Source organism: Tremella mesenterica, assembly GCF_000271645.1.
Source record: "Tremella mesenterica DSM 1558 unplaced genomic scaffold TREMEscaffold_1, whole genome shotgun sequence".
In the NCBI taxonomy this organism is placed as follows: domain Eukaryota; kingdom Fungi; phylum Basidiomycota; class Tremellomycetes; order Tremellales; family Tremellaceae; genus Tremella; species Tremella mesenterica.
This window is the reverse complement of record NW_006711225.1, coordinates 2,436,520-2,463,026: the sequence shown is the minus strand read 5'-3', so window position 1 is coordinate 2,463,026 and position 26,507 is coordinate 2,436,520. Positions and strand designations below refer to the sequence as shown.

The window sequence follows — 26,507 nt, the reverse complement described above, 5'->3', positions numbered from 1 at the left end:
TGGTTGACGGTACCTTGCGAGGGGCGTGAAAGATGTCACCAAGTTCTTCGGGAACCTCCACAAGTTCGTCGGAAGCCTCAGAAGGAGGACCAGTGGGTTGCTTACCGGGAGAATTTTCATTTTCGACGACGGTAGGGTGTTCGGAGTCGACGGATTTGGCGGGAGATAGGTTCTCACCAGTGGCAGATGGCCCAGCACCCCCTTCGAAGTCGAAATATTGCTCGATGACCTGGTCATCAAGATGGGACGATTGTTGATCGCGAGAAGGACCGGATTGATATCGATCCTTAATGGTGTCGAGAGCCCTTCGAGAAGCGTCAACCGTGGAAGTCTGGGTAGTACCAGGAATTTGGGAAGTAATTCTCATTCTTTTCGTTTGACGCATGAGAAGTTCGGGGTCGACGTCAGGTAGGATTGCCTGGGTGGAAGCTCGAGTTTGACGGGAGGAGGTGGAAGGAGACAACTAATCTCGTCAGCCAGTGAGAGATAGGAGGATATACATCGAATTCGAAGGGAATTGCTTACAGTACGCTTAGACATGCTCACAGACAGGTCAGAGTTGGAAGGATCTCTAAGATATGAGTAAGATATGGATGGATGATGATAGATAGGTAAAAAGAACGACGAACAAGAGGTAAAGAGAGAATGAAGAGGAAAGAAGAGAAAGAAGACGGGGAGGTAACTTGGTCAGTAATTTCTCGATCACATTGGAGGTCCGTGCGGGTGACGCGTTTTCATGGCAACCGTCACACTAGCGCAGGTGTGACGTCAGGGCGCACCAAAGGTGTCTAAGAACAATCCATGTGCATCACCTGGTTACAGGGTTCAGGATCCTCGGCGAGGATCCTTGAGACAGGGGGGGAAACTTGTTACGGGGTAACAACGAATCGAGGGAACTCTATCGAGTTCGACGGATTAGGACAGAGGAAAGCGGGAGTTGGAGGCAGTGCTGCAGTAGGTAGGGACGGGTTTTCCCCTTTCGAGATTTTCCCCACTGGGTTTGCTCAAAGCGGTTTTTCACCTGTCCGAGTATGTACATGGACGCTTGCAGTAGGACTGAGAAGAGGAGACGGATACCTGTAGACAGTATATAGTACAATCAGCAAAGTACCAACTTTGCTGATTCTTCAATATCATTCTTTGGCTACATCGATTGCAGAGGAGACACGATCCATTAGCACCAGAGCCCCTAGATTTCCACGAGACCTCCATCGAGTTCGACCCAACCTGCGACCTAGTCGTCGTGTTTCCAGTACCGTTACAACAACTCTACGAGATCTCTAGGAGATCTCTACAAGACATTCAGGGAAACATGAGATTAGCATGAGAACATGAGACATGAAGCAAGAGAATATACTGAGAAGGTTATGAGACATCTCTACAAGACATCCTGAGATGTCTCTTGACATGTCTCTAGGTTTGTCTCTATGTAAAGTATATAAACCCCTTCCGTAGAAACCGTAGTTCTTCTTCTTCAAGGATCAAAATATTATTTGCCACTCTACAAAGACCTCCTCTTGACTTATACTTATTTTCGACACCTTCCTCCACGGAGCATACGATGCTGGATCGTGGGATAACTTTGGGTGGTTCTCAAGAGAGATCTTAGACGACTGTCACGAACTACGTCGTGACACCTCGATTATTCCACCAACAATGACCCTCCTTTGACCATCAAAACCCCCATCACGCCTTAACCTCTTTACTCTACACGTAACTCAGGACTTCTGAGACCAAGTGCGGCGAAGTTAGACGGAGTTAGGCTAGGTAGGGACAATGGGAGCAGAAGTGCGGCGATGTTAGGCGGAGTTAGTCTAAGTAGGGACAATGGGAGCAGAAGTACGGCGAAGTTAGACGGAGTTAGGCTAAGTAGGGACAATGGGAGCAGAAGTGCGGCGATGTTAGGCGGAGTTAGTCGAAGGAGGAAGAGGATGGCCGAGGGCTCGGGGAAGTTGGACGAAGTGCGTTGAAGTACGTCAAAGCGCGAGAGGGTTGGATGAACGTCTAGGAAGAGTAGATAATATTAGCTGAGAAGATCGCTGAAGTTCTTCAGCGATCCTTGATTGTTGTCAGTAGTGAAAGACAGATAGAGATAGCTATAAATCAAGATACATCGCCATCAGTAGAACAAAACCCTAGTTAGAGTAACTACGCCGAAGTACGCCGTAGTTACACCCCTTTCGACGTCTGCGCCCTCCCGGTTGGGTGAGACATCGACTCAGAGCGTGAAGTTAGCCGAGGTTCGTCGACCGTCGGTCTATTAAGAAGTAGTTGTTCGACGGCCGTGACAGTATCAAGGATCGCTCTTACCGACGACCCGTGCGAACCTCGGAGAAGTACGAAGATAATATGGAACCAGAAAGAAGAATTACACGAGGCATGAGTAGGGATGGAGACAGGATGGAGGAGAACGAGAGGAGAGCATTGGAGGAGCTTAGCAGAGCAATGGGGCAGGACCTTGGAGTGGAGGATAGTGTGGGGGGATCAATTCAAGGAGATGAGTTCGTTCCACCGGTGCCTTCTAACCCTCCTTCTCCTCCGTCTAATGCTCTCCCACCTGCGGGATCCCCACTTGGATCAGACCAAACCCCACGCCCAAGAGAAAACACTGGAAGTACGGCGAACTTGGGAGAAGAAGGAACACAAGGGGTGGTGTTGGCCTTGATGCAGATGGTGGCGAATATGAACAAAGACATGATGGAGGAGAGAAGGCGTAGGGAGGAATGGGAACAGAGAAGAGAAAGGGATACAGTGGGCGGGATTGCAGAAGGGATATCAGAAGGAGTGAGGTACGCCATGGGACGGCAAACTTCGGCGACCCCAAGCGTAGTGGGCGAACAACGGAAGGGGATAAAGCTACCTAACCCAGACCTCTGGAGAGGAGATCGGAACAAGTTAACCGCCTTTCTGTCTGAGTGCGACGTACATTTCGAATTGAACTCTCATCTTTTCCCCGACGACACTAAGAAAGTCTTTTTCATGATCTCTCATCTACGCGAAACACCTCTTCTTGCAGTGCAGCCCGATCTATCCAAAAGACCTCTTCCTGAGTACCTCACGACACACGATCAGTTCGTTAAGTACCTCAAGACTAGCTTTGGTGATCCAGACGAAGAAGGAACTGCGGCCCGACAACTTAACGACCTCAAGCAAACCGGGTCTGCTTCGGACTACTTCTCCGCCTTCCAGCGACATGTTGCGATTCTTAAGTGGTCTGATGATGGAAACCTAGTTGACCGAGCCAAGAAAGGACTAAAATCGCACCTTCTAGATGAAATTGCAAGACACGGTAGATCGTTTGGGACTGTGAAAGAGCTATTGGAGTTTGTGATTCCCTTGGACAACCGCCTGTGGAGGAGACAAGTGGAGAAGGAGGCAGAGAGGAAAAGGGAAGGAGGGATAAGGACAACGACAGTGGTGGAAAGTCAGAGGACGGAGAAGAAAGAAGAGAAGAAATGGGAAAAGGGGCAACCTTCGGCGCAGGGTGGTGTCCAGGCGGCTATGATGTCGACGGTGGTAAAGAGTACACCGTCAAACATCGACGAAGTTCGCCGAAGATGGCCTAGGCCGAGCTCCGATCTGAGGGAGACAAGGAGGAAGGAGGGGAAGTGTACCGAGTGTGGTGGAGCAGGACATTGGCTGAAGGAATGCCCTGTAAGGGAGGCTAAGGTTAAGGTTGGACTGTTGCCTCCATGGGGGGAGAAGTTCGGAGAACGTGGTGGAGGATCGGGAGGGAACGCAGTACCTCTCGGACAGAGGAGGAACTTGAATGCGGTTGGAGGAGAAGTAGATTTGGAAGAGGACCAGGGAAAAGAAGAGGACCTGTCGCAGTAGGCGAGGCTCGGCGGGTCCGCCATATTCTCTCGGCCACCATTCCCAAACCCATAAAAGAAACACAGCTGATGGAGCCAGAGGATTGTGAATACAAAAATACACCACTCAGTACCCCTTGTTCATGCAATGTCGATAATCATCTCCTCATCCCTTCCGTTTCCAGAGATCAACCTAAATCGGACATTTTCATTAATGGAATAAAGCTAACTACGCTCTGGGACACTGGAGCTACTTGTTCATATATAAGCCCTAAGGCAGCAGCGAAGATAGGTGTAGAAAAGAGGCGATATCAGGTGAGCGTACCCGTTCACATGTTCGACGGCTCGGTGAGTGTCGCTGGACCCATCACCGAGTTTGTCGAAGTCGGATTTAGTTTGACGAAGGACGCCGAAGTGCGATCTGTTTGTCTCGATGTAACAACGCTCTGCGACGCAGATGTTGTGATAGGGTGGGATTGGATGAGGAAGGAAGGGGTTGTCCTTGATGGAAGAGACAACTCGGTGAAATTTCCCATCCCAACCCCACCAAGTGCGGCGAAGTTAGCGGCCATAGGGCTGCCGACTCTGACGGACGCGATAGACCTCCGCGGCGAAGATGAGCTTGAAGAGCTGAGCCCGGAGGAACAAGACGAGTTGTTCCAGGTAGTTCCTGAACAATACCACCAGTACATTGACGTTTTTAATCCGAAGAAGGGAGGAGAGACCCTTCCCCCTTCAAGGTCCTACGATTTGAAGTTTGAGCTTAAGGAGGGGGCGAACCTTAAGGTCGCCTCCCTCTATGCTCAAGGAGAAGATCAGAGACGCGCGCTGAGAGACATACTAGATCGCGAAATCGCCGCTGGCCGAATTCGGGCAAGTAACTCGCCATACGGCTCACCAATGTTTATGATACCGAAGAAGGCCGAAGGACAATGGCGAATGGTCATCGACTATCGAAAACTGAACGAAGCGACCATACCAGATGCCTACCCTCTCCCTCTAATAGGTCAAATTACCGAAGAACTTGGAAAAGCAAGGTATTTCAGCAAACTAGATCTAATTGGAGCATACCAATTGTTGAGGGTGACAGAGGGACATGAACACCTGACGGCGTTCAGGACACAGTATGGTATGTTTGAATCGCTGGTTGTTCGTGATGGGCTGCGAAACGCCCCCGCGGTCTTCCAACACTTCCTAAATGAGGTGTTTAGAGAGCTACTAGGGAATGGAGTCGTGGTCTACATTGACGATATCCTCATTTATGGGAATACGTTGGAGGAATTACGAGGAACTACGGCGAAGGTCTTTGAGGTACTGCGGAAGGCGAGCCTGTACGTGAAAGCTAGTAAGTGCGAGTTCGAAAGAGATTCGGTGGTGTTTCTAGGTTTTGTGGTATCCTCTAAAGGTGTATCGGTGAACCCAGAATACATTGATGCCATCACTTCCTTCCCACGTCCTAAGAATCTACGAGAGTCAAGGGGATTCATTGGAGTTGTAAGCTATTACAGGCGCTTTGTCCCCAACTTCTCGAAGATTGCTAGACCTATCAATGACTTGACAAGGAAGGAGGTACCATTTGTATGGGGAGTTGAACAGGAGTCAGCTTTCAAAGAGTTGAAGGCTAGGATGTGTACTGCGCCGGTATTAGCCCATTTTGACCCTACATTGAAGACGATATTACAGACAGATGCGTCGTTCTTCGGCTGGGGGTTCATAATTTCGCAGATCAACACGGCTGGTCAAGAACACCCGGTAGCTATTGAGTCTGGTGCCTTCAACACAGCTCAGCTGAATTATACGGTAGGAGAAAAGGAGTTCCTCGCTGTAGTGGAGGGTTTCAGAAGAAGGAGACACTTATTATTGCAGGTAGAAACCACAGTACTTACCGACCATCTAAACCTTACCTACTGGATGGAGCCGAAACAACTCAGTCCTCGGCAAGGTAGGTGGGTAGAGGAGCTAGCTAACTTCAGGTTTAAAATGGTTTATCGGCCAGGAACCCAGGCAAGTCTTCCAGATGGATTATCTAGACGGGCGGACTATCATTCCGGGAAAGGAAGTACCATGGTACAAGAGAGCAACCTTATCCAAGGTCTGCCGAAGTTCGACGAAGTTGACGCCACCACGTCGGAGTTGCGTCACCTCCTTCGAGCATTGCAAGGGACAAGGGAGGTAAAGGAAAATGATCTTGTGGACCCTATGGATCTAGTACTTGGAGTTCAGGAGGACGAAGACATAGAAGGGGTCAGAGAAGAATTATTAGGAGTCGTTTGCGCTGAGTGTTCTCATCCTACGTGTAACGATAACGTGCAGGAACCAGGATCAATCACCGAACTACGCCGTAGTTCGCGGTCTCCTCTAATCCTTCGTGGGGGGTGGAACTCAAGAGGTTTCCTCACATTCGACGATCGCATTTATGTGCCGAACTACGCCGATGCTCGACTAAAGATAATGAAGACGCGGCATGACTCGGTCCTAGCGGGTCACCCAGGCTCAGCGAAGACTCTCGAGCTAGTCCTACGGGACTACGTTTGGGTTGGAGTAAGGAAGGATGTTGAAGATTACATCGCTGGATGTGCGGTGTGTCAGAGAGCAAAGACTAACAGGCAGAGACCCCATGGAGAGCTTAAACCACTGGAAGTGGCTACGAAGCCATGGTCCAGCATTTCGATGGATTTCATTGAAGAGCTCCCGAATTCCCATGGATACAATTCCATCTTAGTAGTGGTGGACCGGTTGACCAAATGGGCCATTTTTATCCCGACTACGACGAAGTTAACCGCAGCTGGCCTATCCGAGTTGATAATGGACTATGTGGTAGCTCAGCATGGGCTACCAGAGAACATAGTGTCTGACAGGGGATCGAAGTTTACCTCGAAATTTTGGAAGAACTTGACCGATAGTCTCGGGATAAGACTACATCTCTCTACTGCATATCATCCGCAGACTGATGGACAGACTGAACGAACCAACCAGTCCTTAGAGCTCTACCTTCGAATCTTCACTTCTTATCAGCAGAACGATTGGTCGAAGCTGCTTGCTCGAGCTAGCTTCGCCTACAACAACACCCATCATTCTGCGATAAATAAGACACCATTTTATGCGAACTATGGGTACCACCCTCGATGGGCTGAAGAAATCAAGGCCAGCGAAGTCGAAGTGCCCGCTGCTATGGTGGTGGTAAAAGACTTGACTGAAATACACAAAGATTGTATCGAAGGAATTGAGAAAGCTAATGAGAAGTACGCCGAAGGATACAATAGGAAACACCGGACTACGCCGAACTTCGCAGAAGGAGACCTAGTGATGCTGTCGTTAGAGAATATTAAGACGAAGAGACCAATGAAGAAGTTAGATGTTAAACAAAGTGGGCCGTACAAGGTAGTACGGCAGGTAGGTTCTCATGCTTGTAAATTGGAATTACCAGGAACGATGGCAGGTATCCATGATGTATTCCATGTCTCCTTGCTCCGTCCTTATCACCCTCCAATATTTCCTGGTCAGCAAGCTGAGCCACCTGGCCCAGTAGAAGTAGACAATGTGGGAGAGTCTTGGGAGGTAAAGGATATTGTAGACTCTAGAGTAAATAAGAGATCAGGAAAGTTAGAGTACTTGGTGGAGTGGTTAGGTTACGAAGGAACAGACGACTCAGTATCATGGGAACCAGTGGAGAACGTCGATGGAGCTGACGACATATTGGCGAAGTTCCACGAACTTCACCCTACTAAGCCGAAGGAGGGGCGACTGCGAAGGGCTAGGAGATAGAACGTACTGCATACAACATAGGATTACAGCTACGTACCGCTCACTTGTCCTTACTCTTACCCTTACCTTTTCCTTTTCCTTTCTCCTTCGATCTACTCGGTCCCGCGGGATTGGTGTGGAGGCTACCGATGACCGAAGGTAGATCGAGAGTCTCAGACGGGAACGCAGTAGAGAGAGAAGCATTCCATGCCCGATTCATAGCCCCGAAGAAGTCACCGAAGTCCTGGACATCTCGAGCAGCTTGCATGCTTGGAGTCCTCCACAGAGAACGTATGGTCCGTAGACACTCGAAGGGAAGACTGAGGAGGTCGAGAGCAGTCTGGGCGGAAGCTGGGACACGAGAACTACTACGGCGACCTAACCAGTCAAGGGACGGTGGTGGCTCATACGCCATAGGAGTGACCAGGAAGGGGGTGTCGAACAGTCTTCGGCGAACATCGGCTATCTCAGTAAGGCTTCGGCGAGAGACGTCCGCTAACCTCGTCCTTGCTCCGTCGTCCAGAGCCCCAGTGTTGACTGCATCTACTAACGCCGCAGTGAGATTGTTTAAAGCGTTAGCTTGACGAGAAGAGAAGTCAAGCAGGAGAGATGTATCATTTCGGGCGGCCTCGAGCTGAGTAGTGAGACCGAGGACGAGAGAACGATAAGTGGCAAATTCCTTTTCGTCCTCAGGAATACGGACGTCCAGGGAGATACGAGGGTGGACGAGGGACAACCGGGGAGCAGAGGGACCAGCACGCTGAGTATCTTCACCTTCCACATCACCATCATTGAAGGCAACCTCCTTCCCTTTAGATTTCCCTTTTGATTTCTTTAAAGAGGACTTCGGTGTCCTCTGGGAAGCAGAGGGAGGGGTGACGGGAGGGGCCGCCGAAGTGGCCGGAGGAACAGAAGGACGCCGACTTCGGGTGCTGTGAGCCGGAGGAGAAGCTACCACTGGAGAGGACGGACGTGGCGCCGAAGGACGAGAGGCCGAAGGACGGGAGGCCGAAGGACGGGAGGCCGAAGGAGCAGAGGCCGAAGGACGGCGAGAAGACGAAGGAGGAACAGCCGGGAGACGTGATGGGCCGGCCACAGGAGCGAAGGGCGACGGCGACGGAGGCGACGGGCGGAGGTCCGGCGAAGTACGGCGAACCGACCGGAGAGACGAAGACGGTACCCGCGAACGGGGGACAGACGCTGGAGTCTGGGGAGGGGGGAGAGGAGAAGCGTCGAAGGGACGGGGCGGGATGTCCCGGGCAGAGGAAACGGGACAGAAGGAGCAGGGGCCAGACGTGCATGAAGCACAACGGAGGGCCTTGTTGTGTGGCCTGACTGCCTTGAGGCAGGGCCAGTTTGGACGATTATACGTGATAATCTCACGTCTACTAATTAGCAGGAGTAACTCCGGCGTAGTACGAATAGGTGGACTCACCGGCAACGATCACACGCTTCGTCAACACCAACCGCGATCCAACGACCAGGCTCGGACTTCATCTTCTCCCACAAGTACTCTTCTTCCCGCAGTGATCTCTTCACCCGTTTGGGCGAAGGTTCCCCTCTGGGAGAAGGGGGGGGAGCAGCGACGGGGGCGGGCGGGAGCAGGACCGGCGGCGGGAAGCAAGGACCGGCGGCGGCAGCAGGAGCGATAAGCGGCGGCAGCGGCGGCAGCAGCGGCGGCAGCGGCGATGGCGTTGGGGGGGGGGGAGAACCCCGGAAGAGGAAGAAGAAGAGGAAGAAGAAGAAGAGGAAGAAGAAGAAGAGGAGAGGGAACGGCGTCGTTTCTGGCCCACAATTTGAGCAGGGGGAGGGGCAGGAGCGGCTGCGAGTTAGCAATGTCTTGGAGAGCTAAAGAACAGATAAACAAGGCCAAGTTCGGCGAAGGTGTGAGAGGTTGGACGAAGAACTCACGCTCAGGACTATCTACGTTGTTGTCCTCTACACTAACCGCCACCATATCATCATCCGAGTGTTCCTCTAACTCGGTTTCACCCTCCGACACGATTCTATCATCCTCATCACTATAATCACCCCCTTTTCCTTCGAAGTCTGACTGATCGTCCGACTCCGAACCACTGAGCGACTCCTGGTCGGAGGAGGACGGAGACTCACCAGGACGAAAGGCGGGCGTCCTGCGGCGAGGGCTGGCGGCAGGAGGGGAAGCAGAGCGAGAACCAGGAGGAGGAGAAGCAGAGCGAGAACCAGCGGGAGGACCGACGGGAGGAGAAGCGGAGCGAGGAGGCGGGACATCGCCAGACGGCTCCCCCAAAGAGAGGGTGCCGAGGCCGAGGGAGGAGACTTGGCGAGATCTGTCGCCGAAGGAAACTGAACATCAGCCAAGTCCGGCGAAGTAAGGTAAGTGTCGAGGAATAACTCACGAGCAGACGACACCATACCACCAAAGTTCCTCATGGCGGCGAAAGGGTTAGAGGTGGGAGTAGGAGGGGCCATGACGTTAAAAATACTTAAAGAAATAAAAGATGATTCAAGGTAACAAATCTGTTTTCTAGGTAAGAGAGATAGAAAGTTTTGAAAGCAGATGGGAAAAAGAGAGAAGCTCGACGAACTGCTCAGTATTTAGTATAATCAAACCTAAACCCTCGTCGTCAACATGCGGCAAACTTCGCGTTTCATCAACAAAAGGCATCGCAGGGACGATCAAAATTCCCACGCTATAGTGTCTCATCTCAATATAAGCGAGGGTTACTTCGACAAACAACGGTGTTATTCGGCTGCCATTCAGGAAGCGTGTCTCACCTACAAAAGACACAGGGCTTCTTACGGCAAACCTCGACGAAGTTAGGGGAGTCTCATTGTCGGGTTTTGGAGTGAAAGGAGGCCCACCTACGAAGTGCGGCGCAAAGAGCAGAAGGGTGAAAGATGGTCATGGGGAGGGAGAGAATGAGGGTACTACGCTGCTAAGTTCTCTTGACACGACAGAGGTGTAATCGCTCACGAGGACGTTCGCGGCTAAAGAAGGGGGCGACTGTCACGAACTACGTCGTGACACCTCGATTATTCCACCAACAATGACCCTCCTTTGACCATCAAAACCCCCATCACGCCTTAACCTCTTTACTCTACACGTAACTCAGGACTTCTGAGACCAAGTGCGGCGAAGTTAGACGGAGTTAGGCTAGGTAGGGACAATGGGAGCAGAAGTGCGGCGATGTTAGGCGGAGTTAGTCTAAGTAGGGACAATGGGAGCAGAAGTACGGCGAAGTTAGACGGAGTTAGGCTAAGTAGGGACAATGGGAGCAGAAGTGCGGCGATGTTAGGCGGAGTTAGTCGAAGGAGGAAGAGGATGGCCGAGGGCTCGGGGAAGTTGGACGAAGTGCGTTGAAGTACGTCAAAGCGCGAGAGGGTTGGATGAACGTCTAGGAAGAGTAGATAATATTAGCTGAGAAGATCGCTGAAGTTCTTCAGCGATCCTTGATTGTTGTCAGTAGTGAAAGACAGATAGAGATAGCTATAAATCAAGATACATCGCCATCAGTAGAACAAAACCCTAGTTAGAGTAACTACGCCGAAGTACGCCGTAGTTACACCCCTTTCGACGTCTGCGCCCTCCCGGTTGGGTGAGACATCGACTCAGAGCGTGAAGTTAGCCGAGGTTCGTCGACCGTCGGTCTATTAAGAAATAGTTGTTCGACGGCCGTGACAACGACACAGAGGTCATTATGAGGAGAGTAGAAATGGGAACTTTGTTATGTTATACACAGAGGTATGTGGTCTTCCGACTGTTAATCTGTTAACGCTTATAATTAGATGATAATACAGAGGGGAAAAAGAGCATGCATCAATTCTACATGTCTCTATACTTATCACATTCCACTCACACGCATAAAACCAGAGACGATCGAATAAAGTTCAGAGGATAAGTTGAACGGAGAAATATTCGACGGAAGGGGTAATTCTAACGGCGGTTCGGCCGTCCTGGCCCGATTCTATCGGCTAACATCACGGCTGCCTTCTTGGTGTTCATACGGATAGTCAGCAAGATCCTCCTTTTCACTTTCACTGTCAGAATAAGACCAATCATCTTCCTCGTCTTCATCCACGTCATTCTCGTAGTCTCCTCCTCCATCAATCTCGCCAGCGTTCACTTGTGAATTGAGTGTTTCCTTCCCTCCAACTGCCTCATCATTGTGTGGTAGTTGGTGGGTCATCGGGCGTCTTTGCGACTTTTCTTTGACCGAACTGACCCCATCTTCAATGATCTTCATGAGTGATTGTAGTCTGAGTTCTGGGCTTTCCCCCAACCTAAGACTCCCAATGTCCAGGCCATCCCAACGGGTCCCCCCCACCCATTTTTCTTTGCGCTGAGCAAGGTCTTCCTCTGTGCCCGGTTCATAAGTAGGTATAGTGTTGTACTTCCAACTCGAATAGAATTCTGTCAATTGCTTGAATTCTGACTCGGAAAGAGGAGCAATCTGTTCAGACAGGAAGGCTCGCAGCTCTGCACCTGAAGTGTCCTTGGTATTGTTTGTCTCATTGACGGAAAGTTGAGGGTGTTCGGAAGACATGGTAGCTTTGACCTACAAGTTGAAAGCTGATGTGATGATGATGTGGACAAAGTGTATTGAGCTGTGAAAAGGTAACAAGTCATGGGGGTGGGGATATTAGGGGAAGCACTAATGTATTATCGTAGCGACCTCTTGGAGGAAATGTCGACTTCACACGCCATCTCATATGACCTACAAGGGAGTGAGATAAGACGCACAATGGATGAGAGGGGTACAAAGGGCATGAGAGGTAAGTCGTTAGAGATTGAAAACGTGTCGGGAAATATGATGAAACAACAATGTGATGTCTGATGAATACATATCTTGTTGGCTGAAATCATCCAATATCCCCAAGAGTTTGTTGCCTCCACTTCGTATGCAATACGCAGATGAACCAAGAGACCATCATTCTCATAGAAGATATACAGACAGTGTTCTATAGTACATTTACAGTCAGGGACTGGCTTGTTACATCCTTACCCCATATCTTGTTCCCTGATTTCTGTCTTCCACACTCATTGACCCAAACTCATCTGTTTGCTGATAATTAGAGGATGATACAGAGAGGAAACGAAGTTCAGAGGATAAGTTGAACAAAGGAACATTCGACGGAAGGGGATATAGGTGTTACTGACGATTCGGCCGCCGCGGGCCCATTTTATCGGTTAACAGTCATTATTCTGGGTTTCTTGACGTGATTCAGGTGTTCACAAGTAATAACAAACAAGGGATGATTGAATGTTGGAATTAATTTTACGAAATGATAGAAATAAGTAATAAAGTCAAATCGAGACGTATGTTGGAAAGAATGGCATGTTCATGGACATTTGAAAACTTCAGTTATGTATGACCTTTGACACATTAATCCTTCAACATAATCAAAGGTAGATCATATGCTACAGGCATGACATGATAAAATCGTGAGACCAACTGACAGAAGATAACTCATTTCATAATCCCCTCCAATGCCATATGTATTTATATGGTCAAAGTCAGAGCATATGTTTCAGGCATGACATGAAGATGGTGTGAGACGGACTCACACACGTCTCACCTGACCACAAAGGAAAGCATGACGGTCAGGGCTACGACATATGTGTTGTAGTGCCTTACATGTGACACTATGGTTGGTTACACTAAGGTGGTTACACTAGAGAACTACAAAGAGTTATACTCCATATCCGCTTTGAAGTTGGGATCTCTACTACTAGATCTCTCGTCATCAACTAATGCATATTCTGAGTGAACATTCCTAACGATACTCTTTCGCACGGACCCCTTTTCAGGTATGTTGATGATCCATTCAGTAAAACTCCTCATGTCTCCCTCCACCATTCCCCCTCTGCTTCGTCTGGTCGGAACCTATCTGGATAGTACTCATCATATGGAAATCCTTCCGACACCAACTCACCACTGTCATTCTGGTATTCATAAGGGGGATGAGTCACATTCCCCCTCTCGGGTTCACTGAACTCACTATAGGACCACCGTTCGTCGTCTTCCTCTTCCTCCTCGACTTCCTCTAGCCATCCGTCTTCCTCATCATCTGTCTCCTCATTGTCTCCCATTGTATTGAGCTCATAAGCATTCTGTTGTGGAATAACTGAAATGTTCTCTTCATCTTTCTCATCATCGAGTGGTTGTTCATGTGACACTTGGGGTGTGACTGAGCTTTCTTTAACTTGCCTGATCCCATTCCTGATCACGCTCTTCAATGTATTCTGTTTACCTTCTGCAGTTTCCAAACTACTAAGACTTCCAAAGTCAAGACCATCCCATTGGGTTCCCTTGGCCCATGCTTGTTTGCGCTGAGCAAGATTCTCCTCAGTCCCAATTTCATAGGGAGGAATGGATTTGTACTTCCAGGCTGAAAAATATTCAGTCAATTGTTTGAATTCTGACTCCGAAAGAGGGGCAATTTGGTCAGACAGGAACGTTCGCAGACCTGCTCCTGAAGTTTCATTGGCAGTGATTGTCTGATTGACAGACTTTTGCGTGACTTTGGACGACATGCTAGCTTTGACTTACTGGCTGTAGGCTGATGTGATAATGGTGTGAAGGACGTATAATGAGTTGTGAATAGGAGACAAGTTGGGATGGTGGGGAGGTGAGGGCAATTATAGCAATCAGTCCTGTCTTGACGTCTGTGATGGAATGTGAACTCCAAACGCCATCACGCATGAGCTACAAGGGAGCAATCAGATAAGGAGTACAATGGATGATGATTTATACCCAAGGAGTGTGAGAGGTAAGGGTTAGAGATTTAAGATCAGCCAGGTGATATCGTGATGTTGCAACATGATGCCAGTTGAATATGACGTCTTGGACATAAGATGTGGACATCAGAAAGAGTGATAAGACGGAATATTCCCAAAATTTCATGTTCTCCACTTCTTGTGCCATAAACAAGTTATCTAGGCAAATGATTCAGGATACAATCATTCTCATAGAACATGTACAGTACATACAGTATTTGCTATACATACATAAGTGAAAACTGGGTTGTTGCATTCATCCTTGCACCATCTCAAGTCTTATCATCTTCATCCTCCTCAGTCATTGACCCGTCTCCATCTGTTATTGAAGCCAACAGCTCACTCCAGATCTCCTGATGGGCGATCTCAATCTTCTCCTCCAGGTCGTCCACATCACCTAATACTTCCCCCGCCTCTCTGATCTGTTTTTTTGGCAGTGAAGATGGCCCAATCAATAGTTTTGTAAATATCTAGTTCACTTCTTTCCGGGCAATCGTTCACCTGTGGGATTGACCAACGTACTTGGGAGATCCATGATGAACGTCCTTTTGTCTCCTCGAGCTCGTCGGGTTCATAAATAGGGAAAGAATTTCCTCTGAAGAAGCGTAGAAAATCAGCAGTGAGTCTAAATTCTAGACGGGATAAAGATTCCACTCTATCTGAGAGATAAGAGCGTACCGAGTCGGTTGATTCTTCTTCCGTGTGAAAAATGGGAGTTTCATCGCTCTTCCGATCACTAAGACAATCGGACGGTATGGTCGTAGAGTCGGAGAATTCAATCATGAGGAATTTTCTTTCTGATAGATAGTGAATGACGCCCGGACCATAGAGTATGTCTACTCACAGGAGGATGAAAAGGTGGATAGATCAACTTCTAATAGGCAAGTTATGAAACTTCGGGCGCACAGGTCATCAAAGGTGAACCACTTTTCAAGGGGTCAAATCAGCGTATCACCAGTAAGGAGAGATCAAAGGATCATATCACACTGATTGCATAAGAATCTGAGACATGTGTTGAGTCTTGAGAGCGGAGTGATATGTGCTGGTACATTCTTGAAATACTTGAAGGTATGACAGCTGTCCAAGGAATGATCCGTGCGCCGAAGATTTATATGAACTCTTGTTGCAGGTATGGTACATTAGTACCGGTAGCATCGACCCCTGTAGCTCAAAAAGTCTTCAGATCGTACTGGTAGCTTACAAGTACGCGATCGAACCAGATCCTACAGAACGTACTTCTGACTCACTATAAACAGTTGCAAATGACATTTTCATAGGTGACCCCTTACAACCTCCGGATTGATTGATTTTCCTATTTTGTGTTGCCTCACAAATTGCATGTCTGATCCTCGTATACCTATGATGATATCGTACGTGTGAAATGTGGCCAGTTCCCATCCTCTCGTCTGCTTTGACGTCCGTACAGAGGGTGTCAAAAGTTTTGGGACAGCCGGTCCGTCCCGGGTAATGACAGGGACAACTTATACTAATCAAAACCCATTGCGTAGAATATCAATCAACGCTGGCCTGTCCGAAAACTTGTGACACCCCCTGCACGTAGCAGAACGAGAATCATAGGCCGAGTCCCACTGATCATACTTGCCGTCCGTGGGCGCAACATGGTCCATCAGATCTTCCTACTCTATCTCACTCTTACAATCATGCCATTCATCCTCTTCCTCTTCTCTCTCCTCTTCTTGGTGCTCTAAGGCGTCACTATTGCAGCGGGCTGTATAAGCGTCCTCTGCTTCGGCTTGAGACTTGTAACCATCGCCAGGACTCCTAGTGTAGTGATGCACAAACCTTCTAGCTTGTTTCACTGTTGTATTCACCTGCTCAATGATTTCTTCCTTTTTGTCCTCCTCCGTCTCCCAGAAATAGACCTCACCATAGTCTAAGCCCCTCCACCTTGTCTGTGAGACCCATTTGCTTTTTCGTTGAGGAAGAGTTTCAAGTGTACCTTTGGTGTATGGAGGAACACTGTGACGTATTATTTCTCCCAATTGATTGAGAGACTCAGCAACAAATTTGAATTCTAATTCTGATAGACCAGATACTGCCTCCAACAAGTGATCGCGAATGGTGTCACCTTCGTTGACCACGGATTCCTCTTCCTGCTTGCCAGTGTAGGATGCAGAATCCTGGTATGAATATTGGCTACTATCATCCTGAGGGTGAGAAGGCATTGTTCTGTGATTAGATGATGAATTGATAAAATAGCGGGGGAAAAGGAGTAAGTTCTTGTAACTGAGTCAATTGTCGATTTCAGATGCTTACCACGATGGTAATAAGAGGCGATGAGTGACAAGAAGCCTCAGCAGACTGATATATCTGTAGCATCATTGACCAGAGACATGGAGTACTCAGTCAAAACCAATAGTCTTCAAAGGAAGACGCTCACGACAACATGTGTCAGGTGAGAAATCTTGAAAGGACCACCCATTGATTGCGCCATTACTGCTAAGCGCAGCGCTGATAATGTCAGATGCCTTCCCGTTCAAATGTCGATTTACTCCGCAAACACGATAAGTAGAGACAAGGTGAGAGGGAGAGGGCAAGTACTGTATGTCCGGAGCTGATCACTTCCAAGATACTGTACCGTGGCATCAATCGAAGGAAAAGGGAACTTGTAGGACCATCAGTTTTCAGCGGTCAAATTCAGGATTCCTCCCTTGACCATCTAAATAGGCTCCTCTCACTAAATGCGTGATTCCTTATCCCTCGTGTTCATCTCCTCATGGGTGTTGTTTCGCTTGATGACGCAAGCAATCTACTGAACGTAAAGTAGTAGACGATATACGCTATATGTAAGCCCATAACTCCTCATCAAGTTCCCTGTTCGACTCACCTCATCTCAGCGCTAAGCGTTCCCCGTATTCGTGTCGAATACTGTCCCATCAAGTCGGAACGAAACAGTATGGGCCGAACCAATGGGTTCCTGGCTCGGAGCCTGTATGGTGGAAAAGAAAGTCACACCGTCATATTCGTTACCGACCGGAACACCGGTACGGTGACCTGTGAATGGTTCTCTGGATGGAGGGTCCGAGTACGACTCAGCTTCTGACGGATATTCACAATCGAACACCGAGTCGGGTCGATGAGTCGATTGGACATCGTATTGAGTGTCGATCTCTGAAATATGACCAACTTCGTACATGTCGGACTGGATGTCAAAGTTCGATTCAGAGTTGTTGAATGAAGACATGAGAGATAGTTGTTGACTTTGTTGTTGTTGGTGTGTATGAGGCAAGTTGTAAATGTTGATAATTAGATGTGTTGAAGAGGGAGTGAGCAATGAGGATCTATATATATACTTTTTTCGTTCCGCGGAATGATAGTCTCTGAGACGCAGAAATCAAAGGATATACGATAGAAGAATGGTATGAGCGGATAGTATTACATGTGTTCAAAACAAAGGATCAGATGGCCCAGAAGATGCTAGCCCTTTTGAGATAATTCTACTTAGCCATGATCACGCAAGATCTCACCCAAAACCGTTGTGGTCGGAGTTTGAGACATGTGACATGTGACAGGAAACCCAGGGGAAATGTTTGATAGTCAAGCACCAGATCATTCTGGCTATTTTGGCAGGATGTGGGAAAAAGGCAGTTCCTGGATCATACTCGTCAGTGCCATGAGTCCTATGGGTTGATTGTGTTCAGTGAATGGATAACATCTTCATTGTGTGAAACAGGGAAACACATACAGTAGCCAATACCCGACAATTCACTTCTAGTTCGACCTCGATTGTCCAGATAACACAATTATGAATACCATTCCCCTGCTCCTGTCTCCGCCAAACGTTCTCTTTCCCTTGAACGTTCGGCAGCTTTGGCAAACCCTGGAAATCGTCCTCGTCCACCCGCATCACTACCCATCATCCCTTTGAGGAAACTTCGCTTGCGGTTCATCAGAGGACTGGGAGTTCCGGGACTTCCACTTCCTTCCATTCCCCCCACACCGACTCCGTTCATTCCGCTCATCCCTGGTTGTGGAGCCATGCCATTCCACCCTCCCATTGGAGCCGTCATGCCTGACCCTCCCATCCCATTCATTGCTGTCATACCTCCCATATTGCCCATCCCATTTGGTCCCACCATCCCTCCTGGTCCACCCATTCCTGGCATGCCTGGCATTGGCATACCACCCGGTCCTGGCGGTTGAGAAGGTGATGGAGAGGCATATGACGATCTCGATGCTTTGGAATACCACCTCCTTCTCCCTTGGTATCCTGGAGCGGCAGGCGCCGAGGTTGACAATCTCTGTTGTGGTTGCCCACTAGTCGGAAGAACTCCTTGGTTCATGAGAGCTTCTTGGGTAGCTGAAGGTTGTTGTCTGGCCCATTCGTCATACATCTTCCCATCTTGATACCCTTTAGACATCCTTCGAGGCCCCATCGGCATGACCTCCATAGATGCCGCTCTCCCATGTCCCATATTATTCGGGGGACCAGGATTTTGCGCTTGGCCGTTGCCGACCGGCAATGAGGTTTGGCGTACTTGGTGACTGGGACCGGCGGCGACCTCGTGATAGCCGGGCAAATCTTGCATACCTTTTGAACCTTCATTGGTCGGATGAGGATGGTTTTGGGGTACCGACTGGGAAGGCTGTGGGTGTTGTACAGGTGGTGATTGAGTCTGAGGAAGTGGTACATGAGGCGAATAAAATCCATTAGTTTGATGTTGAACAGTTTGTGGCATCTGACTCTGAGGACCTTGTTGAGAATGCTGGGTGTGGATGGGCTGTTGATACATTGGAGGAGCTTGATAACCCCCTAGACCCATGGGACGACCATACCCTAACCCAAGTGTCGGCGGTGGACCATAAGGCGTAAGACCCATTGGTCCGTATGGAATGGGACCTGTTGGAACGGGAGCATAGCCAGGTTGGAAAGGAATAGGAACGGGACCTCCTCCGATGAAGGGTGGCGGAAGCGTGGCAGCACGGACTATTGCGTTCATTTGAGCTCGTTCTTGTCGTCGAATGGAACGGTACCATATCGATTGGAAAGAATTACGGTTACGACCGTAACATAGCAAGAAAAGGATGAGAAGAGCACCAAGGAGACAACCGATCAGGATACCGGCCAGCTTCTTGTTGGCATGTCCAGGGGGTTTGGCAGTCACGTTGAAATTATTGACCGAGTTCGGTTTCCCAGCAAGGCCAACGTGTCTTTCGTCTGTGGTATAGTACAATGCGCTAGACATCAGTATTGCATGCGAGTTCTGATCTCCGACAACTTAATGAAGAGCCATGATTGGTGATCCCAAAACAAGTAATGGTCGGTGAGGACAGGCGATGACTCTTGACAAGACAAGGACTCACGCATACACTCCAGACATGAAAGGAGTGCCTAATCTGACTTCACCCAGTTGTTCTGCCAGACTTCCATTCCGCCAAGCAACGATCCCTGCCCAACAACTCGTACCTCCCAGCGTACGGGGTTTTACCAGTTCACTCGCTGCCACTTTATACTCATGTTGATCGATAGTGACCGTCATGGAGATATTCGTATTGCACGGCATAATCCATCGTGTTGGATCGTCCGGATCTCTCCTTGCTCCAGGTACACCAGACATGAGTTTGGAAGCGTCGGCATCCGGGACGTAAATTCCGTCAAAGCCAGGATCGATGGTGGCCTGTTCTTGTCAGATGATTCCTCTAAATTGAGAGAAGATTTACATAAAGAGATGAGTTGTCCACAACGTTGGACCCTACACGTATTTGGCCAATGTCAAAAGCCCACCCGCCGCCGAGACCGTTCTTTACGTCCAACCAGTTACTGGATGTCAGCCTTCAATAGTAGATGCTAAAAAGCCACCTACAAATCACCGACATAGTGACCACTAGGAGCCCCACCCCAATGCACAGCGCCAGCTTGGACAGAAAGATCCGTTGAGTAGTTGGCGATATCCAAACCAACAGTGAAGCTTTGGATGGTAGCTGGGGTTCCGTCTCCGTTGGTCGCGAGCATGGCTGGGATGATAGAGTACGAGGGTTTGGTCTGTGCTTCAGTATGGTTGGCTGTTGGGATGAGCCGGTAGGGAAAGACATACGTTGTAGATACCTAAGCCCCAGAAGCCGGATACACCCTGATCAAGAGACTCGGCGGTGCTCCTGGTCTGATTGGTAGCCATGCTCGTCACAGTGTTGATCACCGCCACTACACGATCTTGATCGGTACCCCGTTCATCTGAGAGATCCTCCTCCGAGAGCAATCCGGACAGTTGGAGCTCGTCGGCCGGGTCAGAAGGGTAGATGGCGGTATATGATAGTGCCTGTGCGGAGCTCTGCGAGTGTCAGAGCAGCCCACGTTGGATTCCACTTACAGTGAAAGAGCCTGAACTGGCAGAATTATACCTGCAAGGTGAGCTTTCCATGTCCTGTCGGACCGAACAGCTGCTGACCTATCACTATCTCTCACACAGCTCACACACGTTGTCCCAGCCACCATGAGAAATTCGACATTCGTAGCTGTACATGAGCTGCAGTCTCGAGACGGTCTGTCCTACTGACATAATGTGAGGTTGAAGTCTTGAGCGGGTGTACCGATACCCAATGCGAGAGCATTGGTGCCTCCCTCTGTCCTATATATGGGCAGGAGGGTGTACTCTGTACCGAGCCTCGATTGATCTAACGCTTGGTCGGCGATAGCGGATGAGTAGAGCAGTGCAGATACGAGCAGTCCGAAGAAGAGAGTCATGATGGAGTGGAGAAGGATCTGGTCGAGGAGGGGGGAGAGGAGATCAGAACATGAAGAAGGGTAATTTAGAAATGACAGATCCGATGATATGAGCTCTGGTGGTCAGCTTCTCTGTCATAGACCAGCTTCCGCCAAGTTAAGGGAGGACAAGAAAGGTACCAACTTTACTTCAAGACAGCCGGTTGCGTCGGCGTCCTGTCATGAATGGCTACTCGAGCTGAAGCTCCGCTACTCAACAGTCCTCAAGGCTTGAAAGGGGTTGACCACGAGGAGTGAAGGTGTACCTTTGACCACTGAATCCGGCAGCGAAGCCAGCGTCAAAGGCGGAAAGCAAAGCCGTCAGTCAGACGGTAAACTCTGACGGTGATCGACTGGTATGGGATAGGAGATCTGGTCAGTAATGTCTGAGACAGAAAAGATGAGAGAGAAGCATGACGAATGGGTTGTTTGCAACGTTGAATGATGTGTGGTTGATGCCATCAGCCAATCGTACCAGCCAAAGGACCGTTCCGCAAGGCACATTCCATCAGGGAGAACGGTCAGTTACATGACTACGTGCAGTCAGGACAAATGAACAACATGGCATTGAAAGTAGGATATACAAGATCTCACCTATATACTTGATACAGGTACCAGACCTGAATCACTTCAATGACTTACATGATTCGGTGGCGGACGATTGGGCGGAGGAGGTGGGTTGTGAAATCCTCCGTATACCCCGGGCGGTTGAGGATCGGGTCCAGTGCCCTGCTTCATCTGCCACTCTGAACACCGTCAGCTTCTGTCCTAGTGAAACACATGCGATTCCATGATAGAGTGCTACAGAGGAGTCATGATCAACGGACCGGCGCTGGATTGACCAACATCGTATCTGGACAAAGGGAGAGGCAAAGGGGGAATTGAGCTGCTGCACTCACGACATATACCACAAATCCATATTCGACTCTTGGTGAATGGTAAGAGAGGTATCCAGAAAAACTCAAACCAAGTCCGAGAACTGGCTCCTACTACCGACGCTGAATGGCATAAGCAGGAGTTCCCGCAATGATCTCGAGAGTAAACTGAGGAGCTGACATACCATTATGGCATCTGGGACAGAGACGACCGGCCTCTGGAGCATCTTGGGATACCTTCTTCATCAGTCCAATTCTAATCCTTCTATTCTGGACTCACTTTAGTGGGAAACCCGACTGTTCTATCAGCGCAGTCATCACAAGGTTGTTTCATGTCTCGTGCGCAGAAAAGGAATCGTGAGGTGTGAGTGTTTGAGCAAAAGGTCACGGATTGAAGGAAGGAGACGAGCTTACTCACAAATCAGGGGGATACACACTATTTATAGTCAGCCAGCGCTCTAGACCATCCATACATCCACAGTACAGCCGCTGAGCGACTAGGGGAGGAGACAGACGTACAGGCCATAGAGGAGAATCTGAGGAGCTGCGAAGACTGTCGGCGCAGGTCTTATGAGGTGCAATGTCTGTAGTGGGATCGATACTAGGGTGCTGGGGTAAGATCAAGGGTAGATTGGGTGACGAAGGGAGTCAATATGGTAACTTTGCAGAGTAGTATAGGGTGGTATGAAGGACAAGAGATGCTGTGTCTCGCTCGCAGCTTGGCGTTGCGTCATGGCTCAAAGGTCAACATGTGCCACAACCGGCCTCGCACGGTAATCCCGACAGGTGACCAAACTCCGAGCTCCTCCCAGGTCTCTCCTCCCCTCCTCTTCTTGGTGTTGAAAGACAGCTAGTCAGCATTGACACAAATCCCTTAGTAGCTCGTAGAGCAGTGTAAAAGGTTGGTCCTCCTCATCTCTCTCTAATCATCACCAGCTCGCAATATATCTTATGGAGACAACGCTGACCTAGGCTCCTTTATCTGCCCTCCCCATCTCGTTTATTCTACTCTATCCTTACTATATCGCATCCAATCTCGCTTTGTACCCACAGCCAAAAGCCCTGCACAGCAGGCAAGATCATCATGTCGGTGATCTCTCGTAACCCTTTCGCCTTCCTCGAGGGTGAGTGTCAACATTCCATACCTACGCGTCGATGGCTAATATGGCTCAGACGAGGGAGATGACTCTCCTGCCCCCGCCCCCGCCCCAAAGCCTGTAGCCAAGAAACCCGCCGAACCTGCCCCCGCTCCTCGTAATGTACCAGGCGCAGTATCACGAGGGGGTCGTGGTCGTGGTACTTATCCTGCCCGTGGTTCCCCTCGAAATGGCGCCAGGGATAGCCAGCCGAGGAACACCGCGCCCACGGCTGATGAAGGTGTGACAGAGGGGTTTGAGACCCCTGCCGGATTCGAAGGCGAACGCGTCGGTGCGTCGATACTCTGTCATTCCAAACTGTATTGATGTAACTTACACTCAGCTACTCATAGGAGACCTTACCAAGGACTCGACGCACATACCAAAGGTCCCCGTGGAAACCGATCCTCGCGCGGCGTGACGTCGGGTGGTCATACCGCTCGTCTGGATAACGTCGGTAGTAGGAGGCCCAGAGTGGTCCAAGATGCTGCCGGGAGGAGACAATATGAGAGGCGGAGTGGAACCGTTGGCGATTCGCAAAAGAAGGTAGATCAAGGATGGGGTGCTGCTACTGGTACCGCCGAGCTTACCGGTATGTCCTATCTCCCTGCTTTTCTACCATGACCTAGGATCTGGGATTATAGCTTCATCGGCTGACGGACAGACGAAGTACAAGGAGAAAAGGACGCTCAAGTCGAGGAGAACGCCCCACAGACACCGGCGGAAGAGGACGATGGCGGCTGGGGTGCACCTGCAACGACTCCCGCCGTTCGCGAAGCCGATGCCGAAGCCGCTGAGCCTGCTGAGCCTGAAGAGCCCGAAGAAGTGGTTAAGTCGTACGATCAATTTTTGGCCGAACGCGCCGCTCAAGCCTTCGACTTTGGCAAGAAAGAAGCCAGGCAGGTCGGTACTCAGTCACTCGAGGGCAAGGCTTTTGTACGCGAGGCTTTGGATGAGTTCTTCAATGGAAAGGTAAGCTTGCCGCTGCTGTCTGGTATTCCGTGACTGACAAGACAGGAGAAATCTGGCAGCAAGCCTTCTAAGTCTAAGAAAGAAAAGGAAAAGGTTTTCATCGAAGTCGACGGACAATTCGCGTCTCCCGCATCCTTCAACGGTGGCGGTGGTGGGCGTGGGCGTGGTGGAGATCGTGGCCGAGGTGGACGTGGTGGACGTGGAGGTGGAAGGGGCGGCGAGCGTGGTGGACGAGGCAGGGGTGGGAGCGGCTTCAGCTCTCGTGGTGGACGTCAAGGCAACATTGATGCCAACGACACGAGCGCCTTCCCAGCTCTTGGAGGACCATAGTCGATCTTTCTCAAACCACTCATGCTAGTCGGAAAAAGACGGAAACCTGTTTCAGCATCAGGTGTACTGTTCATATACGTGATCTCATGGTGCATCCTCGTTGTGCATTTGACGTTTCTCGCACCATGGCAGCATAGAGTGCCACCTTAGTTGAGCCCCCCACGTACACTGTCCCCCTTTCCCCCTTTCCCCCTTTGCCCCCCTCCACTGTTCCCGTATCTCACCAAGCGTCACTCTCACCTTTGTGCTACGACTATCTCCTCTCTTTCTTCTCTTTCGTCATCTCTTACCGCTGTATCATCTTTCAATCTGGCATAATCATCACATAAGATACATTGTGTCCTCACAGCATTCCGACTTTGCACCGAAGCTACAGTTCATAAATCCAGAGTGTCATCGACGGTGACGCGGGTCCGCCGCTCGGGTAAAGAGTCCACCAGTATCCCTCTCCCCACTTGTCCCTAGGTATCAACACAATCATGGCAGACGAAACACCTATGAAGGCCGTACAGGTCAAACTGGTACTTCTTGGTAAGTTTATTCTATCTCTCTCACTTTAACCTTTGTAAATCACTTTTCTCCACGTCGCCACTGACGTATGACTCTTCCGCTTTCAAATCGACCCTACCATCTCCTTCCAAGCTCTTTCGCGATAATCCCTCGACGGCGATATTGGACTTCATACCTTGGCGGGTCAGGGAGACCAGCGGCAGTATGAGGTCTCACTGAGGATGAATTAGATAGACTTGGGGGGAACTAACTCTATAGGTGAAGCAGCGGTAGGGAAATCATCCCTCGTCCTTCGATTCGTACAGAATGACTTCAACGAGAATACGAGTCCGACTATCGGTGCTGCTTTTCTCACTCAGCGTGAGTGATGGTTTCTCTTTCAATACCTTGGACCTAATGTTCTTTCATTCGTGAAAACCTCAAATTCAAGCTTTCATCGCTACTCGGGTGGTCAATCTTTCTAAGGGGCTGCAAGTTGCGTGGAGGCGGTTTGGTCACTGATAGAGTATTTGACATTTGGAGTCAATCGCTAACTCTCAGGATGCAGACTTGAAAATCGGATCGTCAAATTTGAGATATGGGATACTGCGGGACAAGAAAGGGTGAGTCTCAAGTGTTTTTCACTACTATCTCCATGTCGGACAACCTCAATCAATGACTGGAATGAATCTATAAATGGCGTTGTTACAATTGCTATTCACAATCCGAATACCTACAATTTTGTCGTCTTCAGGTGCTGGGAGGAGGAATATGACCTCCATCATAGGTCAAGGGATGACGGCTAATACCAGTTTCATTCTCTCGCCCCTATGTACTATCGAAATGCTGCTGCTGCCGTGGTAGTGTATGACATTACGAAATCTGTAAGTTCCCTCAACCATGCTCAGTTTCATGAAGAGACTGACAATCCAGGCATCTTTAGAAAAGGCCAAAGCATGGGTTAAAGAATTGCAAAGACAAGCCAACCCAAATATCATCATTGCTCTCGTTGGTAACAAAGTGAGTCTCCGAAGGATCTAATAGAACACGCATTGACAATCAGCTCGACTTGGTTTCCGATACTCCATCTGAACCTCCCACCGATGGTCTTGAGGTAGAGCGGGATGAAGAAGACGAAGAAACCACACCTAAACCTGCTGAAAAAACCGAAGAGGGTGACTCGAGACAAGTGTCCATTGCAGAAGCTGAAACGTATGCCAAGGAATGTGGATTGTTGTTCTTTGAAGCCAGCGCGAAAGTCGGTACGAATGTGAATGAGGTGTTTACAGAGATAGGTCAGTAGTTTACCTCATCTGTCTGTTCCATTCCACCACTCCTTGCATACTTCACATGTCTTGCGAGACACCTGTCTGGCAACGTACTTCCGCTCTACGAGATAACATCACTCTTACGAATTTCTCTTTGAGAAAGGACTGAAAATTGACCTTCAGCCAAGGCGATCCCTCTCGACACCATCTCACCTAAACCCGCTGCCGCAGCTCAAGGAGCTAGGAAACCAGCTACTCAAGCGGAGGGTGGGGTCAACCTCGGCGAACAGCAGGCGAAGAAGGGTGGATGTTGTTAGGCTTTATCATCCGCAGGGGTTCAGTGATGAAAGTAGGAGATGGGCACATGGTGGGGACAGTGTTCCAAGTGGGCCGTGAGGGA

The 26,507-nt window shown here is 49.5% G+C and overlaps 9 protein-coding genes across 9 annotated transcripts; 3 read left to right on the top strand and 6 right to left on the bottom strand.

The window, feature by feature from the left end:
* Positions 1 to 2,349: 2,349 nt before the first annotated feature.
* On the top strand, positions 2,350 to 3,834 carry TREMEDRAFT_58753 (uncharacterized protein; the record flags this gene model as incomplete). The annotated part of the gene is made up of 2 exons (XM_007001324.1): positions 2,350 to 2,751; positions 3,430 to 3,834. The coding sequence occupies 2 exons, from the start codon at positions 2,350 to 2,352 to the stop codon at positions 3,832 to 3,834; spliced, it is 807 nt and encodes a 268-aa protein (XP_007001386.1).
* Positions 3,835 to 7,466: 3,632 nt separating this feature from the next.
* Positions 7,467 to 10,007, bottom strand: TREMEDRAFT_58751 (uncharacterized protein; the record flags this gene model as incomplete). The annotated part of the gene is made up of 7 exons (XM_007001323.1): positions 7,467 to 7,566; positions 7,622 to 8,941; positions 8,992 to 9,053; positions 9,350 to 9,378; positions 9,468 to 9,605; positions 9,669 to 9,881; positions 9,935 to 10,007. The coding sequence occupies 7 exons, from the start codon at positions 10,005 to 10,007 to the stop codon at positions 7,467 to 7,469; spliced, it is 1,935 nt and encodes a 644-aa protein (XP_007001385.1).
* A 1,496-nt stretch (positions 10,008 to 11,503) lies between these two features.
* On the bottom strand, positions 11,504 to 12,082 carry TREMEDRAFT_58750 (uncharacterized protein; the record flags this gene model as incomplete). The annotated part of the gene is made up of 1 exon (XM_007001322.1): positions 11,504 to 12,082. The coding sequence occupies one exon, from the start codon at positions 12,080 to 12,082 to the stop codon at positions 11,504 to 11,506; it is 579 nt and encodes a 192-aa protein (XP_007001384.1).
* Positions 12,083 to 13,364: 1,282 nt separating this feature from the next.
* TREMEDRAFT_58749 (uncharacterized protein) lies at positions 13,365 to 14,073 on the bottom strand (the record flags this gene model as incomplete). Its single annotated transcript, XM_007001321.1, has 2 exons — positions 13,365 to 13,423; positions 13,539 to 14,073. 2 exons carry the CDS (start codon positions 14,071 to 14,073, stop codon positions 13,365 to 13,367), a joined length of 594 nt encoding a protein of 197 aa, XP_007001383.1.
* A 515-nt stretch (positions 14,074 to 14,588) lies between these two features.
* TREMEDRAFT_58748 (uncharacterized protein) lies at positions 14,589 to 16,502 on the bottom strand (the record flags this gene model as incomplete). Its single annotated transcript, XM_007001320.1, has 4 exons — positions 14,589 to 14,738; positions 14,839 to 15,113; positions 15,564 to 15,628; positions 15,958 to 16,502. The coding sequence occupies 4 exons, from the start codon at positions 16,500 to 16,502 to the stop codon at positions 14,589 to 14,591; spliced, it is 1,035 nt and encodes a 344-aa protein (XP_007001382.1).
* Positions 16,503 to 18,080: 1,578 nt separating this feature from the next.
* TREMEDRAFT_58747 (uncharacterized protein) lies at positions 18,081 to 21,019 on the bottom strand (the record flags this gene model as incomplete). The annotated part of the gene is made up of 8 exons (XM_007001319.1): positions 18,081 to 19,515; positions 19,642 to 19,955; positions 19,999 to 20,098; positions 20,142 to 20,320; positions 20,373 to 20,606; positions 20,646 to 20,676; positions 20,724 to 20,790; positions 20,833 to 21,019. The coding sequence occupies 8 exons, from the start codon at positions 21,017 to 21,019 to the stop codon at positions 18,081 to 18,083; spliced, it is 2,547 nt and encodes an 848-aa protein (XP_007001381.1).
* Positions 21,020 to 21,838: 819 nt separating this feature from the next.
* TREMEDRAFT_25132 (uncharacterized protein) lies at positions 21,839 to 22,045 on the bottom strand (the record flags this gene model as incomplete). Its single annotated transcript, XM_007000524.1, has 1 exon — positions 21,839 to 22,045. A coding segment is annotated over one exon (207 nt), but the record flags the coding sequence as incomplete, so codon positions are not given.
* Positions 22,046 to 22,726: 681 nt separating this feature from the next.
* On the top strand, positions 22,727 to 24,471 carry TREMEDRAFT_70756 (uncharacterized protein). Its single transcript, XM_007001968.1, has 6 exons — positions 22,727 to 22,813; positions 22,966 to 23,036; positions 23,086 to 23,340; positions 23,392 to 23,640; positions 23,713 to 24,020; positions 24,066 to 24,471. Exons 2-6 carry the CDS (start codon positions 22,997 to 22,999, stop codon positions 24,348 to 24,350), a joined length of 1,137 nt encoding a protein of 378 aa, XP_007002030.1. The 5' UTR covers positions 22,727 to 22,813; positions 22,966 to 22,996; the 3' UTR covers positions 24,351 to 24,471.
* A 358-nt stretch (positions 24,472 to 24,829) lies between these two features.
* Positions 24,830 to 26,424, top strand: TREMEDRAFT_66953 (uncharacterized protein; the record flags this gene model as incomplete). Its single annotated transcript, XM_007001837.1, has 7 exons — positions 24,830 to 24,881; positions 25,119 to 25,220; positions 25,401 to 25,462; positions 25,652 to 25,723; positions 25,773 to 25,859; positions 25,903 to 26,134; positions 26,291 to 26,424. 7 exons carry the CDS (start codon positions 24,830 to 24,832, stop codon positions 26,422 to 26,424), a joined length of 741 nt encoding a protein of 246 aa, XP_007001899.1.
* Positions 26,425 to 26,507: the final 83 nt, after the last annotated feature.